This window comes from Streptopelia decaocto, assembly GCF_964273445.1.
Source record: "Streptopelia decaocto genome assembly, chromosome: 16".
In the NCBI taxonomy this organism is placed as follows: Eukaryota; Metazoa; Chordata; class Aves; order Columbiformes; family Columbidae; genus Streptopelia; species Streptopelia decaocto.
In genome coordinates, this window is record NC_138671.1 from 7,563,656 (window position 1) to 7,583,191 (window position 19,536).

At 52.6% G+C, this 19,536-nt stretch overlaps 1 protein-coding gene across 2 annotated transcripts in view; it reads right to left on the bottom strand.

Moving 5' to 3' along the window:
• Nucleotides 1-19,501, bottom strand: part of MGAT5B (alpha-1,6-mannosylglycoprotein 6-beta-N-acetylglucosaminyltransferase B) — a 58,120-nt gene extending 38,619 nt beyond the window's left edge. For both annotated transcript variants that reach the window (XM_082067066.1, XM_082067065.1), the window contains exons 1-2: nt 19,399-19,501; nt 13,481-13,593 (exon numbers count right to left, since the gene is read on the bottom strand). In XM_082067066.1, the coding sequence (XP_081923192.1) occupies nt 13,481-13,593; nt 19,399-19,466 (181 nt within the window). In that variant the 5' untranslated portion in view covers nt 19,467-19,501. The remainder of the gene's footprint in view (nt 1-13,480; nt 13,594-19,398) is intronic.
• Between the last annotated feature and the right edge of the window lie 35 nt (nt 19,502-19,536).

Sequence of the window (19,536 nt, forward strand, 5' to 3'; positions counted from 1 at the left end):
AGCAGCAGGAGCTGGGTGCAGGGAAGGCGAGGAGCTGCCAGACACTCCAGGTGGCTACCGGGACACACGGACATCTCCTGCATCTCCAAACAGATGCAAAACTGGGTCTTGCAAAGCCAGAGGGAGCCTGTGCTGGTGCATTCCCTGGGTCCCCCAACCCAGCGGTGAGATGCAGTGGGGCATCCCAACAGCATCACATGCTGTCAGACACATGGCACGGGAACACACGGTTACAAGCCAACCCTTAACCTCCCGAGAATCTGACACCGGGCCAGCCAGACCTTCTACCCTTGGCTTAGATTATCAGCAACACATTCTTTTTCCTGACACTATCTAAGAAAACGGAGGAAAAACTGAGAACAAAAGCAATTCCTCAAGAAAAAAAAAATTAAAATCTCATTCATAGGGATTGAAACCAAATGCTCCCTGCACTCCCATGGCAAAAACTTGGTGGTTTCTGATCAAATCAGTGGGTGCCCAAGGTCCTGTGCAGTCCCAGACCCCCATGGATGGGTCTGGGATCGCTGGAGACACCTTTGCCCATCCCACCAGGAAGGTCTCCCAGTCTCCTGGGGGATACATGAGCCACAGCCTGTCCCATTAAAGGGCAGAAGTGCTAACGAACTTGCAATTAAAAGATGCTGTAGGGGAAAAAAGTGGAAACCTGGACCCTGGTGCTCAGTTTGTACAGGAGCCTCCCCAAACACAGCTCAACAAACTGGGCGAAGACATAGCCAAGGAAAACAGAAAGGGTCTGAGATAGGCTTCAGTCAGAAAACCCACATTAGTTATTTCCCCAGGGGCTTTCCGTCCCAGGACTGAGCCTGCCCGGTGATGCCCCCGCCACGCTGGGCTGTGTTCAGGGCTCACAGCCCCCAAGACCCTCCACCCATCTGCCCTGCGCAGTTTCCAGGACCAACCACTCCCCAAATGGGGATTTCTGCTCAGGATTTGCTCCTGCTCCAACATCCCAGCACTGCCAGTGGGTCAGAGCTTAGACCCTGAACTCAGTTTTTGAGCCAGACGGAGCCCATGCATCCTTGTGTGCTCCTGTGCCAGTGATGGAGGCTGGAGGACAAGAAAAGGACCCAGTTCAACGCCTACAGCTGCTTAAACCACAACCACCACATTTCCATGGATGGAGTGGTACCCCTGGCCAAAGGATTTGTGACCCAGCTCATTTTAGGGGGGGTCAGGTCATGCTGGTTCACTGGGAAGATGCAGGGATCGCATCTGGGAATCCAACGGAGATTATTTGAGAGCTGCTGCTGCCTTTGCCACTCGGGGCTGGGCTGTCACCCCAATTTGTAGCCAGGCTGCCTTTGGTTAATTACGAAGGCCTGTTTAGTGGTGTAGCTCATTTGAAATTTAAGTGGCTGCTCGCAAAGCCCAGGCAGAGAAACAGCTCTGGACCCTGATTAAAACCCAGACGCTCGTCCTGCAGAGAAGACGCGAGCAAAGCCCTTTCCCTCAGCTCAGGATGGGTCCATGAGCCTCTCCAGCCCTGCTAAGGGGGATGAGGGAAACTGAGGCACGGAGCTACACAGGGCTCACATTTTCAACAGGCAGCAGCAAGACGATGTCCCTGCCAGGCACCCATGGGTGCCCAGTGCTGGATCCCAGGGACCACCCCATGCTTGAGATGGAGATTTCCTCCTGCTCAGGCTGCATCCACAGCCCTGCAATCCAGCTGAGGATGCTGCTCTGAGCCCCCACCCACATCCCAGCCCTGTCCCAAATCACTAGGGAGGGACGAGGATATTCCCACTGAGGAATCATCCCATTTCCCCCCGGATCCCAGAGGAGGCAGCACGGGCAGAGCCGTGACCCCCAGCCCCGCAGCTGAGCCCCCAGCACCAGCCCGGATTTCCCCTCATCTCGCTGCCACCAGCCAATTCCCCAGCTGGTTTCGAGCAATTCCAAGATGCTTTTCAACAGTAAAGCTCTGAGCTTTGCTGTCAACAGTGAGCGGAGATACTCCTTCTCCAATAAAGAAATAAAAAAACACCCCAAATCCTAAGTAAAAATAGTAATAAAAAATAAAATCCAGCTTTCTCTGGGTTATCTTTTCAGGCACCCTGCCAGAAAGCAGAGCTGTCACAGCGAACATCTCCCTCCTGCCTTCCCCTGTCTCTTTGAGATGAAGTTGAAGCCCTTCCTCATCAACACCTCTCTTTTTCTGTTCTTGGTCTTTTTGTTGTTGTTGTTCCAGAAGCCTAAGCAGGATAACAAGAACAATTTGACATTTTTTGGCAATGATTATTACATCTCTTGGAAAGCGTGCCTCATTAAAACCAAAAGAAAAGGAGGAAAAGTGCTGAAGCGACTCTTTTTAAAAATGCAAGAGCCGGGATTAATTCGTTAACGTGAAGCGGAGCCCCAGACACCCACCGAACGGCTGCTGGGCTGCCTGGAGCCTGTGCCAGCCATGGGGGGTCTGGGTACCCCCAGCTTTTCCCCTTAGCCCAGCAATGAGGATCATCAAGAGACTTGTAACAGCACTGCAGGCAGACAGGATAAACCCAAACCCAACTTCATCACTTGAAAACCCAGCAAAATAGTCCTGCAAGACAGCTTTTCTTAAAAAGCAAGCAAGCTGCTAATTACAAAAGAGAAATATTCTAATTACCCTTGATAATCAGCAATGATGGGAGAGAAAACACAAGTAAAACTGCTCAACAGATTAATTGGAGTTTGCTAAAGGATGACAGGTTTTTGACAGTTTTCCTGAGTGGCAGCCACTCTTTAAAGGCAATCACTGAACCTGACAGGGGTTTTCATAGCAGCACTAGGAAATAATGATTGCAATCAATCATATCTTACTGGATTTCATGAGACATGCTGGTAAACACAGCAGAGGGAGGAGAATTATTTATGGTGCTTCAGAAGAGCATACAGCTAAGTAATTGGATGAAATCAGGGGAAAAAAAAAGCAAGCATCCCCTAAGGGTGATGTCTAGTGGAAGAAGAAATAGTTTATCTGCAAAACCAGTGGAACAGTCAACAGCCAATATGGTCAAATTTGGATGAGTCGAAAGCCCAGGGAATTCACTGACGATACACTTATCTTTAAAACATGTTATTGGAGTGAACACATCCCTGGGCAGATGTCCCACCCCATGCCACCCCCTGCCACCGACATCTCTGGGAACAGAAGGCAGGACAGGTGCAGGGCTGCGTTCTGCACGTGCAGAGCTGGAGCAAGGGTGAAGGTCAATGCCAGATGCCTTGCGGTGACCATACAGGAGTGGAAAGCAGCTGAGAAAACAGCATTCCATGGAGCATCTCCAGCATGACCGCAGTGTGGGGGACTCCTTGACAGGCACCCCAGTGCGGGACTGGGACCAGTGCAGATGACGTGAAGTGGTGCTGGCAAAGCCCAGGTTGTGCCACGGGGAAAGGAGCAGATGGGAATAAGTTTCCCTGCTCACACATTGTGTTTTGGGATGCTGAGCATCCTCCCCACGCCACCCCAACATTGCTCATGCTGGGAGCCATCTCCACCCAGCACTTCACACAGATGGAACGTGCAGGATGTCACCCTGTCACACAGGTTTATGTGGGGCTCTTGAATGCCTGGGCTGAGGTTTTCGAAAGGAGATAAAACCCGTCAAGAGAAAAAAAAAAAAAAGCGTTTTGGTGGCATGTTCCCTCTAGGCATTTGGAGTGATTCAAACCTCCTACTCTGCGTAGGTGCTGGACCCCAATGGCAGCTCCCTGTCCCTGTCACTTGGTCCCATCTGGCTCGGGGGGGGGTCTCATGCTGCCCAGCATCAGTTTCATGCCGAGAAGACAGAGAAAGAGAAACATGTAGGGAAGATGGTGTTTGAGCTGCATGCTGCTGCCCCCTTCAAAGCATCCCTTGTGTTTTCCTCCAAATGGGCGCGGGACCCTGGTGCTGACTCACGGGTGCAGAGGTGGCACCCCCACCTCCATAGTGAGCTTTTCCACCCAAAAACCAGCCCAGTTTCAAGGGCAGCAAAAGCCTCCCCTACCCAGCGGTGACACAAGCCCATCGCTGACCATACTGAGGGGAGACAAAAGCACAACCTCGACCCACAGACCAGCGTGAACGGTGCCGAAACATCCCCCCGACATTTAAAATGCAATTCCATAATATATAGCCACTGTTCATAACATGGCTGATTTGTTGTTGATTTTTTCCCCTCCTTTTCTCAGACATAAGTCATATCCCTGCCTGGCTGTCTTGCAACAGCTGAACGCTCCAGTACAAGAAGGGAATTTGCTCAGAGATGGTGAGATATTACTTACATCCATTGAAAATACCAGCTGAATTAATTTCAATCTAAAGCATCATTTGCTTTGCTTTGTTTTTCCCCTTTAAAGGACAAGTCCAGGCTACTTAAACCCCTCAAAAGGACAATGCATTCTTAAAGGATTTCTTGGAGAAGAAACCGGAGGATCCCCAACGTGGTGGGTGCACCAAGTCTGTTGTTGCCTCCAACAAACCCACCCACCTTTGCTAGTAAACTACTATGGATTTATTATTTTGAGTTACACAGAGAAAATATGGATCTGCTACTGGCCCAATGCAGAAAGCATGAGGAGGCACACAGGGAGCTGTCACACCAGCAGTAATTTGGACCTGGAGATGCGTACAAAGGAGTGTGGGGGCTGCCAGGGAGACAGATGCTTCTGTATGGCCCCAGCTGCACCATCGATCTGCTGCTGAGCCGCTAGAAACGGCCGGCAATGAAGTGGTTCCCTGGTAATCAGCCAAATTAAGCAGCCTTAAGTCACCGGCTGGTAAAGTAGATTACGTCCTGCTATCATCTACCCCCTGGATTTATCCATCCCCTCGTCCACTGCTGTGCAATCAGCAGCAAATGTGCAGCCTCGGGGATGTTTTCACTCCCTCTCACGGCATCCCTGAGCAGGCAGAGCCCATCGGGCTCTGCTGCTCCCCGCACAGTCAGCTCCGGCGCCGCGGGGCTGGCAGCCCTGTGCCACCACCCAGCCAGGCAGGAGCCACCCCGGGGCTCTGCTAATGCAGCCGTGTGATAGCAGCAATCACAACCCTGCCACAGGCTTGAGAGACCCCCTGGCTTTCCTACAGCCCCCCGCATGCCCGTGGTGCCTGGGGTGAGCTAACACAGCAGGGAGACCAATGTGCTGCAGAAGTTGCCCAGCTGAAAGCAAGAACTGGTTGTGCCATGTGCACATTGCCCGAAACAGTGCTAGCAGATGGGAAGCAACCCCATTCAACCCTACAAATCGCTCCCACAAGCACCGTGCCACCCCTACGGCCAGGCACCGCTCTGCCCACCCCGCTCCTGGACAGCCACAGCAAAGCCATGTCCTTGGGCTCCGCTCTCCTGCGCTGCCAAGGGCTCCTGAGCGATGGGGCTGCAGCTCTGCTCTCCTGCATGCTGGAGGTCCCTCCCCAGCAGAGTGATGCCCCACAGGCAGGTGATGCTACCTGAGAGGTGATACCCCACGGGCAGGTGATGCTCCCAGAAGGGTGATGCTGCACCAGGTTTCATGGAGGAGGATGGCTAGAGAGAAGCCACAGCAAGGTCCTGAGCAAACCTCAGCCTCCACCCAAGGTCCCACCAGTCCTCTCCTCCAGCCTGGTGCTGCACGGAGCGCGGGCAGAGGGACCAGCCCGGTGTCCCCGTACCAATCCCACTGTGTCGCGGGTCTTGCTCCCAACCTGAGCCTACAGAAGGGCTCCTGCCACTTTCTCCACCCCACCCAGCTCCCCCTGGCCCCCCACCTAGAAGGAAATGCCTGACGGAGCAGACTGCAGCTCTCCACCTCCACCCCAACACATGTTCATCCCTATTTCCATATAAATAAGAAAAGGCAGGGAGCTGAGCAATACAAATAGACACATTCACAGATGGGAACGTTTCATTACCGCAAGACAGAGCACGGCTGTTCCCCCCAACTTTTATTACTCCTTGCCCCCACAAAACACACACCAGAGACTTGATGTTCCTCGTGTGACATGGGGACAGTCCCACAAGTCCCACCACAAGCCATCACTCTCCAGACAAATTGAGCTCAGCCGGGGGAGACGGGCTGGGGGAAGGCAGGTAGCTGGAGAAGAGGGACTAAGATGCACAACCCCAGCACAAGCTGCACTTCAGCTTTTATTTATTTAATTTTATTTTTTTAACCCCATCTTTTCCCCCCTTCCACTTTTTTCTTTTTTTAAAGTACCAGCAGGGTATTTACAGTTGCTCCTCTCTTGCCAGCCAGCACTATTTTAAATTGCGTTTTAAGCTGTTCTGCAGTGCTCCAAACACCTCACACTGCAGGCAAGGCTTTCAAACTACAAGATTAACATCGATCTCAAATTGCTTCCTAAAACACCAAGGCTCCAGCGCAGGGCTCGCTCAAGGGCAGTTGCCGGTAGCAAAGCCCAGAGGACAGCGGGGTTCCGGGGGCACGGCTGGACCTGACGCCGGGCTGGATGCTGCCGGGGCAAAGCTGGACCCTGCTTTTGCAACCAGGACCCCCAGCACACACCGGCCCCATGGCACAGGGGCAGCCCCAGAGCAGCCCCACAGAGCCCTCAACCAGGGATCCCCCCATCACCAACCCACCCCCTGGTTCTTGGTCTTTACAAGACAGCATATCTCTAAGGGCATCAGCATTTAACTCAACTAGTTCTCCTAACAGTCCTCATTGCTGACCCGGGGAAAATTGTATTATCAAGAGCCGATAGGCCCAGGCTTGCAAGAAATCAGCCCAAACCTCTCGGGCAGAGGAAGGATCTGACCCGGCATTTACTTGCCCCGAGATCAGCCAGGGACAGGTTTGGGTGGCTCATCACCAGCATCGCTGCTCTGGCTCCACATGCCCAGCGCTCGAGCCCACAGCCTTATTTACAGCTGCCCCAAAACATTATGTTTCAGAAACAGCAGAACTCACTAATTTAACATTTCTAAAATTATTACCATTTTTTCCTTCAGCCAAAAATACTGGCCAAAGAGCACTGGGCATCCTGCCACTCGGTTTCCAGGGGTGAATAAATCATCCCCTTCCTGCAAATCCATCAGATGCAGCCAAAACGAGCAGCCAGACCCTTCCAGCAGCAGCAGAGCAGGGCAGCAGCCCAAAGCGGAGCTCAAAGGAGCCGGGGGCATTGGCAGAGCCACGGGACGAGCCTCAGCTAATCTCTGCCTGAGCTGAACCGAGCCCTGGTCTCTTGTTTAGGCCAGAGCAACAAATAAATCAGTGGGAAAAAACAGCTTTTACAGAGGCCGCTATGGTTCCCACTGTGCTAGTTTTATTTTCTGAAGTACCTGCTGCCTCCCGGGCTCAGGATGAATTTTGATTTAGGAGTGAAACGAGGTAATAAAAGCATAAAGAGCCATTAACATCCCTCCCGGCCGTGGCAGGGTGTTTGCTCATCACACGTTGATGGAAACGCCGTTTGACTTCCTTATGAGCTATAGAAAATCAATTAATTGATTTAATCATTCCCTGGGAGTCGCTGCTGATGGAGATAACGGCGCTGGGGCCAGCGCACATCCCTGCACACAGACCTCCACCTCTGCCCCGCCAGCTCCAGACTCACCACTTCACATCTCCATCTTCCAATAAGTTGCGTGGCATTCATTTTTTTAATTTTTCAGCCTGCAGGCATTCAATTCTGAGCAGCAATTGTATCAAATGGCCACTTCCTCAGTAACAGACGCGCTCCCAGGGTGGATTAAGCCTGAACCGCTACTTCAGCGGTCCTTGTGCTTCTTCTTACCCCTTTGTGCCCTGCAAAGCACCAATGGGCATTTTATTCTTCCAGTGCCTCCCTGCAGAAGTGGGCAGTAACCCCTGGTACCATGCGGAACCCCCACAGATGCTTTTAATTTCTTTATTTTCACAGCACTCCTTTCCCTGTCTGCAACCACAATTGGATAAGAGCAGTAAAGTTCTACAGTTCCAATTTAAGCTCCCTTTCCAAGCATGGTTTGGAGACAGGAGCACAGGGCAGGTTCACAACAGGGGATGCAGCACCCCAGGACCAAAACACGGTGGCCCACAGGGACACCAGGAGAAGGCGGTGCAGGAGAGGACATGTGCTTTTTATCAACCCCACGTTCTCCTCCCCGGGCAAAGCAATGGTCTGCTCCAAAAAAACGCAGATTAAGGCCAGCCCTGTGTTGCCTATGGGGGTGCAAACCCAGCACCAGCCTGTCGCACCCCAGGGTGCTGAATGGGGTGCTGGGGGGCAGCTGGCACCCACAGTCACTGCCAGCAGCACCCACCATCACCACCAACAGCCATTCCTCAGCACTGAGCACCGCTTCAACCCATAAGCAGAAAAGCCTCCCTATATTCAACAAGAAGAGCAGAATAAGTCATTATCCATTTCAGAGAACCAGCTCCACCGCTCCAGCCTTTTTTCTGGATGAGGAAAACACCAAAGTCCACCTCCCCCAGCACAACTCCTCACCACAGACGTGCTCTCAGAACCAACCAGCTCTGTTTGGCACCAACCAGGCAACTTCTGGCAGGATCAGCTCTGGCCCCTGAGGCTGCTTGGGATGGGACAGACACAGCGAGGCTGGAAATGAGCCGCGGGCAGGGAGGAGCAGCACAGCACACTGCTCCCCGCGGCTCTCACCTGGATTAGATTGGATATGAGGAAAAAAATTTTCACTGAAAAGGTTGTTGGGCATTGGAACAGGCTGCCCAGGGCAGTGCTGGAGTCACCATCCCTGGAGGGGTTGAACAGACACGGAGATGAGGTTCTCAGGTATATGGGGCAGTGCCAGGGGTGGGGGAATGGTTGTACTTGATGATCTTGAGGGTCTCTTCCAACCAAAATGATTCTGATTGACCATGGGCTCCAGGAGACTCAAACACATCTGGATGGAGCAGCAGGAAAATTAAGCATTGGGGACATGCAGGATCTGTGTGTCCCAGCTGTGCCAGGGAGGTGACACGCACCCGCTTACCCACAGTCTCTCCATGAGGACCTGGGGAGATGCTCCAGCCAATGGCCCCACAGGCACTGCAGGAAGAGGGGGACCAGAGAGGGGAACCCCCTGCTGCCTTTCCAGAGGGTTTTGCAGAAGCAAATTCTGGATTTGGATCGTGAGCACAGCCTCATCCCTCCATCCACCCGTACGAGCATCCCAGCTGGTGAGACACGCTCCGGCAGTGCATCCTGACAAGCTGCTTACAAACTGCTGCAGACAGTTATCCAGAGCTGCTCAACATCAAAACATAACACAAGCAGCCCGGGAGAGGGTTATAAGTCACTGGGGAAGAAACTGCAAATAATTAGTGCTGAGTTTGCACAGCAGAGTCTGCCCGGCTCCCTCCCTCCGCCCGTGTCACCCCCCGTCACCGTCACTTGGTTACACAAAACTTTGCAACTGGTTTTCCTGTCGCCTTCACTGTGCATTAAAGGCAGCAAGATAAATTTATAACTTAACTTGCATGACTTTTTGAAAGCAAAGGGAACATGAGCATCTCTGGCATGGCACATCTGTACATGACATCTCAAGGAGGTGGCAGCACCAGCTCTCACTCCCGGGTGCTCTCTCCAGTGAGGTCAGGTAAGACAAAGGGCTGTCAAAGCCACAAAGCAACTTTGGGGTATTTTGCCCAACTCAAGCTCATGTCTCTGCCCAGAAGAAATAACTGAGGTGCAGACTGGGATCTGTCACAAGTGGCAGTGACTCAAGTTTGCAAATGAGTCCAGAAATCACCTTTCTCAAGGGAGATGGGGATGTGAGGATGGACACATCTGTGTTTTGCTTAAAGCTCCTTGGGGCTGAGCAGCATCTTGCAGCAGCCAGGACATCGCATGCAGAGCTGAACTGAGCTGTCCCCTCCTCTGCTGTCCTCCCTTGCCATCAGTCCCACGCAGAGGGTGCACAGTGGGTCAGGATCATGCACATCCTCCTCCTCCTCTTCCAGCAGAGCTGACTGTGAGGATGGATGATAGTTATTCAAACCCACTGTGATCGTTAGCAAATCAGAGCTTGACCTTTCTGCATCTTCCATGAGAACAAATTGATGGTACCTGGCCATGCTAACCCAGCTGGGACACTGCTGGAACAGAAGGAAAACCAGCAGAGAGAGGAGCAGGAGCAAAGAACCCCCTCGAGGAGATCATGTACGTTCTCATGTTTCTATTTGGCCTCTTTGCTCCGCTCCTCAGGGAGCCATTCAAGGGACTGAACTTACATGAGATCTCATCACTTCAGTGTTATGACTCTGGAACGGTGAAGATGCCCTACAAAACCCTGAGCAACCTTCAACATTATCTTCTGCAGCACAATTCCCGCTCCTCTGCCCCCTCCACCAGCACCCCTCCTCTGGAGAGAAGCAGAAGCCACAAAGACCAAAGTATTCAGCTGTGCTGCACAGCTTGAAACAACCTCCCTCTTCTTCCTCTTCTATGTTCAGTGATGGAAGAAATTGCTTTAAGCAGATGAGACTCCAGGAACTGGAGCAAGCAACAGCCGTGGGAGAGGCAGAGCGCTCCAGCAGCTGGAACACAGGAGGGCTGGGTTTGGGTGACGTTAAGCACCGTTTCCACTGCAACATGCCCTGGCTGTTGTCTGCTGGACCTCTCCTGAGAATCCTGTATCCCAACACAACAAGCCAGAGCCATTCTGATGCCTCAGGAATGCAGCTTCACCCACAGCCTGCACACAGGACAAGATCACAGAATAGTTTGGGTTGAAGGGATGTTCCCAGCTCCCTCAGTGCCCCCCCTGCCATGAGCAGGGACATCTTCACCAGCTCAGGTTGCTCAGAGCCCCGTCCAGCCTGGCCTGGGATGTCTCCAGGGATGGTTCATCCACCACCTCTCTGGCCAACCTGAGCCAGTGTTTCACAGACTCCAAAACACATCTCAGCACCCCAGGGCAAGGTGCAACAGCCTTGCAGAGATGTGCTTCACCACTGCTAACTTGTTTTTTCCTTTTTGTGTTGTAAAATCAGCTCTCACATCATCCCTGTCCTTTCTTTGTCACCTGTCCCCACAGGGGTTGAGGAAATACCACGCAACACCCATTTGTGGTCACCAACAGGAAACCAGCTTGAGATGCTGCTGGGAGCTCATTTCAGGGTGGAAAAAAGCAGGTGTCGAGCTCTCAAGCAAAGCACCAACCCAGGCAGGAAACACTTGAAAACGGGTTGAAAAAGACAGTTATGGGAAGAGTAAACACACAACTCCAGGGCTCAGCCAACCACCACTTCCCAAAGGCACCAAGATTCAAGGACCTCAGCAGGGGAACCACTGTTGCAGCACACAGACCCCAAGCACTGAGGTATCCTGATGAACCGCTCAAAGCGCTTGTATCGAAGTGCCACCAAGGTCAGGTGAAATTAAATCAGAGCTCTCTTGCAGGAATCAGCAGCCCACAGTGAGGGCAGAGCTCAGCTCCAGCCACATCAGGACACCAGGACCCGTCCTGCACGTCCCCTGGGGCTGCAGCAAATCCCTCCAGCACCTCACCCTCCCATACAGGAACCAACAGCAGGAGAAATCAGAAGCCTTTCCATTTTTTAAACTAGCTACAGCAATTGCAGGCAACATTCCAGCTACATCTAATCACGTTTTAACACTTAATAACCTATTTTCCTCTGCTAATCCTCTGCAGCAGCAAGCTCCACCAGCGGGATGTGCATCAGCACCGATATCAGAGCGGGCACGGGCACAGGGCGCTGGCGAACCTGCCCGGCCACACTGAGAGCACAATTAGAGATTTGGGTGCTTTTTTGGGATCAGCCCCCTGCCCCAAGACAGCTTCACTCCAGCAGTAAAACAAAACTGAAAGATGGGGGAAGGGGAGGATAGAAAATAACCAAATTTAAAAATAAATTTAAAAATAAATTAAAAAAACCCCACATATTTTAAATTCTAAAAAGGAGAAGAGGGCACAGAAACCTCAAATCTCTTGAGTCTAGAGCCCTTCCCAAAGCATCTCCCACATTCAAAATTTATAGACTTGTCTGTTCTCTTTTTTTCTCTAGCTTTGTTTGTAGAACAAATTCTCTCCATAGCTATTTCAAAACAAAGGAAACTTCGTCTGTGTTTACTTGACAGCAGCGGATTAGTATAAAATAACTTGCATTTCAGAAGGTTTTTTATTTATTGTTAAGACGCAAAGCCTGTGCTGCATCAAATCACTGAGCAAAGAATCCACCAGAGGAATGATTTCTGGCACATACTGAGAAACTTGGCTTTTGGAGAGAGCCTTCAAGAAAGGGATTCTCATATAAAAGTAAAATTAAAAATGGGATTAACTTTTGGACTGTGACATTATCCATTTCTCCTTTTCATGCTCCTGCCTTACGTCTATCTTCATTTTGGTTTCGATTGGCTGCTCACACAGTTCAGAAGCCAAGAAAGCTCTGGGCAAGTCTGGGGATGGTTTCATAAGCTTCCCCTTGGACTGGAATATTCGAGGTTCAGTGCTGAGCTGCTCAGGACACCCAGAGAGAAAAAAGAACAGCCCCAGCGTATCCTGGTGAAGCTGGTGGTCCAGGGGTTTCTGCCCACCCGCCTCGTGTGTCGCTTCTCATACCAAGAGGGAAAAAATCACCTATAACCAGCCCTCCTGGGAGCTGAGCTTGGCATGGGGACAGGGACATTAACACAGCACCCACCCTCCTTGCAGGGGCAGGTACCCTGACCATGGTAAAACATGCAGAAAATACCAAAAGGCATCAATCCTGCAACCTGCTCTGCCTGAGGTCAGCCAGGCAAAGCCCAGTCCCTTGGAGAAGGGGCTTAATGGAGTTGGTGATGGGAACAATTAGGGGAGCATGGGGGCAGAAATGACAGGTGACACGTGCTCCATCCACAGGGGAGACAGCAAAGCCAGCTGCCGCGGGCTGCACATTCATCTCTCCAAAAGTCAACTAAGCAGTTTATGAGCACCATCTGACTTCTGGAAAACAGCACTTTAGTCTTCTCCTTCTGGAGGAAAGTAACTTTCCTTCACAGCCCTCCAGGGATGGTGACTCCAGCACTGCCCTGGGCAGCCTGTTCCAATGCCCCACAGCCCTTTGGGGAAGAAATTGTTCCCCAGATCCAACCTCAACCTCCCCTGGTGCAATTTGAGGCCGTTTCCTCTGGTCCTGGAGCTTGTTCCTGAGGAGCAGAGCCCAACCCCGCCAGCTCCAAGCTCCTTTCAGGCAGTTCAGAGATCAGAAGGTCTCCCCTCAGCTCCTGTTCTCCAGCTGAACCCCCCAGGTCCCTCAGCCGCTCCCATCACACTTGTGCTCCAGACCCTCAGCAGCTCTGTTCCCTTCTCTCAACTCGCTCCAGCACATCAAGGGTTTTCTTCTAGAAGATGAGAATGGCCAACAGGACCCTGAGCCATCCTGACATCCCTGAGATGAGTCAGGAGGGAGCCTTGGGGATGGAGGCATCTGAACACCATCCTCCCTGCATCCCTGGTGCTTGTCAGCTCAGCTGGACCACACGCACAGGTGTCATCAAGCATCACATGGGGCAGGACGGGCACGGTGCCGCTCTTACCTTCAGTGCGGATGGTGAAGGGTGAATCCCCCAGGCGCTTGGCTGAGAACTGCCCTCCCAGCGACGTCATCAGGAAGCACAGGGTGAAAAATCCAATGCCCAGCACAAATATCCTGCAGGAGGGAAAGCAAAGCTGCAGCAATGTGTGACGAGAAACCAGCTCCCTCCTCGGACAACCCCACCACCCTTTGTCCCCCCAGGTGACCCCTCTGCACAGCAGCACGAGCCACATTTTTGGGGGTGTCTGGAAGAGGCAGCTGGGACAATCCCCGTCTCCATTCCAGTGGCTCCCCCCACCCAGTCCCACCAAGGAGCACCCCTGCAGCCCTGGCCTCACCAGAGCACACAAGGACCTCACCCCAACCACGGCCAGACACATGCACACTTCATGAAAAGCCCTGAGATGCTTCTGCCCAAACCCTGGCAACGAGCAGGCGGGTTTTGCCAGAGAACACCCTCCAAAATCCCTGCAGCCTGGTCCAATGGCCAGGCCTGGAGAGGGAGCGGAAGACTCAGACCTTAGCGGGGAAAGCTGAGCCGGACCTCAGCTGCCCTCGATGCTCCATGAGATCCAGCCCAAGAGCCAACAGCCCCAGCACACCGCAGAAACCACAACAATGAATAATTCCCATATTCCTCCTGGGAGAGTCCAGAGAAAAGAAAGACCTTGTAACTTCCCCTCCACTCAAAGGATCTAAAAAAATAAAACCTTTTCCTTTTTTTTTTTTTTCTTCACTCAAAAAAAGGTCTTTTGTTCCCCTGTAACTAGGCCACCAGTATTTACCATGGTGTCTGGCATCGCCTGCACGGGCAGCCCTGTGCTCATCAGGATGAGGAGGGACCAGCGCTGGTGGCACATGCGGTGACCTGGATCTGTCCCATCACTGCTTTGTTCATCCAGAGCGCAGACCGGGATGGCAAGAAAGTGTGTCCCACAGGGACGTGCCACGCAGGACACCGATCCACATGTCACTCCCGGCCAAGCTCGTGGTCACCTCCAGCTGCCAGACAGGCAGGAGCTCTCAGCCCTGCCCCTATTCATACCAAATCCAGGCCAGTAACTTTTTGGGTGTGAAAAGGCTGGATGAGGAGCTCTGTGCAAGCACGAGGGTTGTGCACCAAGGAGCACAATGACCTGGCCACTTCACATTCTCAGGGATGCTACCACTGCGTCCAGGTCCTCGTGGAGCTGGAGCATCCTCCAGCAGACACACGGACAGAGCCGCTACCAGGCACCGCGTATGACAGCTCCCAGAGCCACAGACGTACCCAAGATCTCAGCTGGCCAAACCCGAGGAAAATTTCAAGGAGGAAAAGGAGAAAAGACAACTCACAGCCAGCCTTGGGAAACAATGGGTTTGTCTTCAAATAGATAGATCCTATGTGGGACAGGGAGCTGAGCAAGCCCTCAGGGGTGCCCGCTGGCATTCCTGCCTCTCAGCACCAGGAGGGAAGCAGGAACCGGTGACTCAACTTTGCAAGTTCACAACATTATCACAGAAGCTGCTCACAGAAACACAGCACAGCCACCCAACACGGAAACCAGGCTTTTGCAGAGAAAGGCTTGCAAAGGAATGGGAATGCCACAGCCCTCCCTCTAATCGTTATCATGTCACTAAAAAGCAGAGGATTAGGAGCCGGTCATTAGGTCTGGGCTACAACATGCCAGCATTGCAATTATCTGTTGCTGGAAAGGGCTGGCAAGTAAAGTAACTTGCTTCAAAGCACTCGTTAGCTACAGGAGATGTTGTGGAGAGTTGAAGTACAGCGTCGAGCAAAGACTGGGCTTCCCCGGAGAGATCTGCTGAAGGAGCTTCTCCTGCCTGCAGATGCTCCTGGGCAAGACACAGAGTCTTCTCAGGACCCCACGGGCTCCCACCTCCATCTCACCAGCTCTGATGCTGCTCTCGCCCAGCCAAGCCACACGGAGCCCAGACCCAGGGCAGCCTTGCTCTCGGCATCAGGCAGCTCAAGAGCAAAGGAGGATCAGCCCTGCCCACCCCAGATGGGCATCTCACCCCTGTCTGTCTGTTCATCCATCCATCTGTCCCCAGCCGGGTCCCAGCAGACCAAGGTCACCTGGCCATGGGCTCTGGACAAGCAGTACCCTGCAGCTCCCAATGCCCTTCTCACCTCCCACCTAATCAAGAGAAAAAGCAATACCTTGGGCTCGTTAGCATTAACGAGCTCTGCAAGCAGCACACTCAGCCCCACGCAAATGCTCCCTGACCTGCAGCCAGGCACAGCTCAGTAAAACTGCCCGACATCCCTCTGCAGGGGCAAAGCAGCTCAAGTTGCTTTTATTTCTGAAAGAGCCTGCCCTGGGGGGTGGAAAGCAGTTTAAACAAGCTATAGAAAGTCTCTCCCTGGTAGGAAAGACCAATAGCAGAGTGGAGAAGGCACAAGCTGGAGGAGGAAGAAGAGGTCAAAGCCAAACCCACAACCGAGGGTTCTCCCTGGGAGCACATCATGGTACAAAACCCACCCAAAGGTCCCATCCTGCTGCCAGCTGCCCCCTTCCCCAAGGGGCATTTTAATAAAGCATCACCTGATTAAATAACCAGAGCTGATCCCGCTCTTCATTCTCACCCCTCCTGTTGACAATATCTTCATCATCTTGCAAGATCTTTATGCATTTTAATGTTCATAATTATACTCTGGCAAGGAGTGAAACACCAATAAGAAAGAAAGAAAAGGAGGGAGGAAAGAAAAAGATTCAAAGGCGATCTGTGCTCTAGCATCTTATTAGAAGACAAAATCTTTTGATTTTGACTGTATTACAGAGAGAGTGGAGGAGATGCAGGATGCTTCCCTCTCCTCCCCCTCCAAAAAACAGATAGAGCCTAACGAGGATGAACACGCTTAGGAGAGAAGCAGATCCAGCCCAGCAGCCGTGCCCCAGGGAGCAGGGGGGCTGCAGGGATGGACGCTGAGCCTGAGGACCCCATCTCCTACTTTGTGCCCATCTTCTCCAGCTGAATAAAAACCCTCAGCCCAGCCTTAACTGAGCTGAAACTCCTTATGCAGAAAATACCATGAAGTAGGTAAAATGTATCTATCAAGGCCCAGATCTTCCAAACTGCCCACCAAATGCACTGGTACACCTTGCCCCAAAATCAAGTCTTGCTCACTGAAGATCACAGAGCTCCAACAATCAAGTAATATCTCCTGTGGACACTGGCTTTGTCTGTCATCACATGTCACGTTTAATTCATCGCCCAGGCATGGTTCTGGTGCCAAGTCCCTCTCCACATCCTCCCCAAACTGAAATGTTCACAATTCTGCATCCTGGCTCAGTGCCCAAAAGAGAAGGAAGCCAAATTCTCCAAGTCTTTAGTGAAAATTGGAAGTGATGCCCCAGTCATTTCAGACTTTGGCTCATGGAACTGAAAGCCGGATGCGGGCAGGAGGGTCTGAGCAATGAGCTGGGGGGCGATGTGGGGAGGAAAAGCAACAGCACCCAGCGGGATGGGGCTGTGACACTGGGACTGTCTGCCCACGGTGCTGCATCACCCAGCTGGGACCTACAGGGAGAATATTATGCAGGTGCACAGGGAACCCAAGAGATACAGAGAAAAGTAATATCTTTTATTGGACAACTTTTCAACACCTAAGTCTCTTGAGCCTAAAAGCTGAACCACAATTTCAAACAGCAGCAGCCAGGCTAATAAAAAATGCTCCCTCTCCCGCAAACCTTGTTTTGCTCAGAGCCCGACACTGTCACGGCGCTGTTGAAATGATGCTCAGCCACAAGAATCTTCCTCCACGAAGCGGACTACAGTGAATTCTCTTACCAGCCCATGTTACAGACACATAGAAAGCCTGGCTTTCGTTTCCAGCTGGCAAAATTGCCTGAACTCCCAATGCCCGGCAAAACCAAGAGCTGGGTGAGTTGGACCAGGGCTCTACGGTGAATTCTTGCCCAAACCTGGCACTGTCACAAATGAAACACCCTTGGCTGCTGAGATCAAATCAGAGCCATCCTTGGGCATTTCTACAAACTGTTCCTACACTGATTTGCTCTCTCTCCCCTTCCTATTTGCTGCAGGCACTTTCACAGCTCAGGGCTTTACTAAGCATGTCTGGAGGGTGATTAATGAAATGTTTTGGTGCAAAGGGCCAGCTTTCCTCCTCACTGTTTGCTGATGGCACCGCTGCCAGGAGTCTACACCAGGCAGCAGGTTGCACCGTGGGCTTCCATACAGAAGCAAGGCTCTGCCCTGCCAGCAACAAGCAGCCGATTGTAAATCCTGCACCCATCCTGACTGCCACTATCTTCTGCTCCCGCAGGTAGTCCCTGATTTACATCAGCTGAGAAGATGGGGTGCTGATTTTAGGGGAGCAGTGCTGATTTGCACTGGGTTATGGCTGGAGTGGGGCAGTGCCAATGCTTGCCCACGCTGGGCTGCGAGCAAGGTGACACAGGACTGTGATGTGGAAGGGTCAGGTTCAGCATGACACCGATGTGGAAGAGATGAAGAGCTGGACACCACAGGGCAGCTAGGAGAGGGTGTTGGAATAGAATTCTCCTCTTACACAAGGAAAGCCTGACTGGTTAATAATAGGGTAAGCCTACTGGTTCCAGGGGCGCCCTTGCTGGTCAGCACCGGTTTGAGAGCAGACACCAGCCCAGGGCACGCAGACAGGGCTGTGCAGGGGCTCTGCTCCAGACACCAGGGACCCTCCAGCCTGGTGCTCTCCTGCCATCACAAATCCCTCGTGCACACAGACCCCCATCTCTAAAGGGACGTTGTGACCACCCTGCAGCTCACTGCCTGTTCTCCCCCAGCCTGACCCCAGGTCACCACTGAAGATGGGCTCCCCACACCCCAGGAGTGATGCCCAGGGACAGCCATGCTCAAGACAGTCACTTCCTCGCTATGGACTTCAAACCTACTTAAGAAAGCAAACAGCCAGGCAAAGAGCATACCCCTGAGGGGTGTAGCTCCTTCCCACCTCTCTCACAGTCATTCCCCGCCCCACACTAGGCACAAGCCTGAACCGTGGGGACCTTTCATGTCCCTGCTCCGCCACTGCTCCACGACATCACCCTGGTCCTGTCCCCCAGCCCCAGGGCACTGCCGCGGGATCCAGCAGCAGGAATCGCAGAAACGGGCAACTCCAGGGGAGAGCCAGACAACATCTCCAAACCTGAGCACGAGCAAGCAGTGCAGGCACAGCCCCCTCCCCCAGGGCTAAGCCAAAAGGTAGCAAGTAGATCCCTTCAGTGATCCCAAGTGATCCCCAGACCCCAAATACAGCAGAGAGCACTGGGAACCACTGGGTTTGGCTCACCCCACCCTGTGCTTCATCCACCTGCCTTTTCCCTTTCTGAATGTTTCTGGTCCCTTTTCCCATATTAAAACCAAGGAATTACTGGTATCTCCCATACATCTGAAGCCTGGGAGCAACCAAAGCACATCTCTGTTGAAATAAGGAAACTGGAGAGCAAGGACTGGAGAGGAAAAGCAAATGCATGGAGGCAAAAATGGGGAGTTACACCAAGGGGAAGAAAGCCAGAGGTGGGCACAGGTATGCAGAAGCCGGAGGATTTCAGGCTTGGATATCTACCCCAGCCCTGCTGCCGGTTCAGGGCGGGTTTCAAAATCCCCATCCGTATGAGCAGATTTAAACCAGAGGAACCAATACCCACGTTTCTGAGAAACGTATTAAAAAAGACAAACAGCCCTATAATTAACCCCCAAAAGATACCGGCATGACGAGTGAATTGGGAGCCACCAGCCAGCGAGTGCTGCAGGAACCTGCGGGCGAACTCACTTGGATCCCTGACATCCTAAAACGGGCTCAATCCGCCCCCGCACAGCGATCCACAGCCCACCCCACCCCGCAAAACGTGCTCCGAGAACCGCGGGGGCCGAGCAAGGCGGGGGGAGCCCGGACAAGGAAAACAACTTTACCTAAAGGGTCTCAAGGTGACGAGGCATCTTCTGACCATTATCTTCCCATCCGCGTTGACTGTGATCATCGTTCAAAGTTGAGCGGGGGGGAGGAGGCGTCCCCCGCACCCCCCACCCACCCACCGAGGCAGCGAGCGG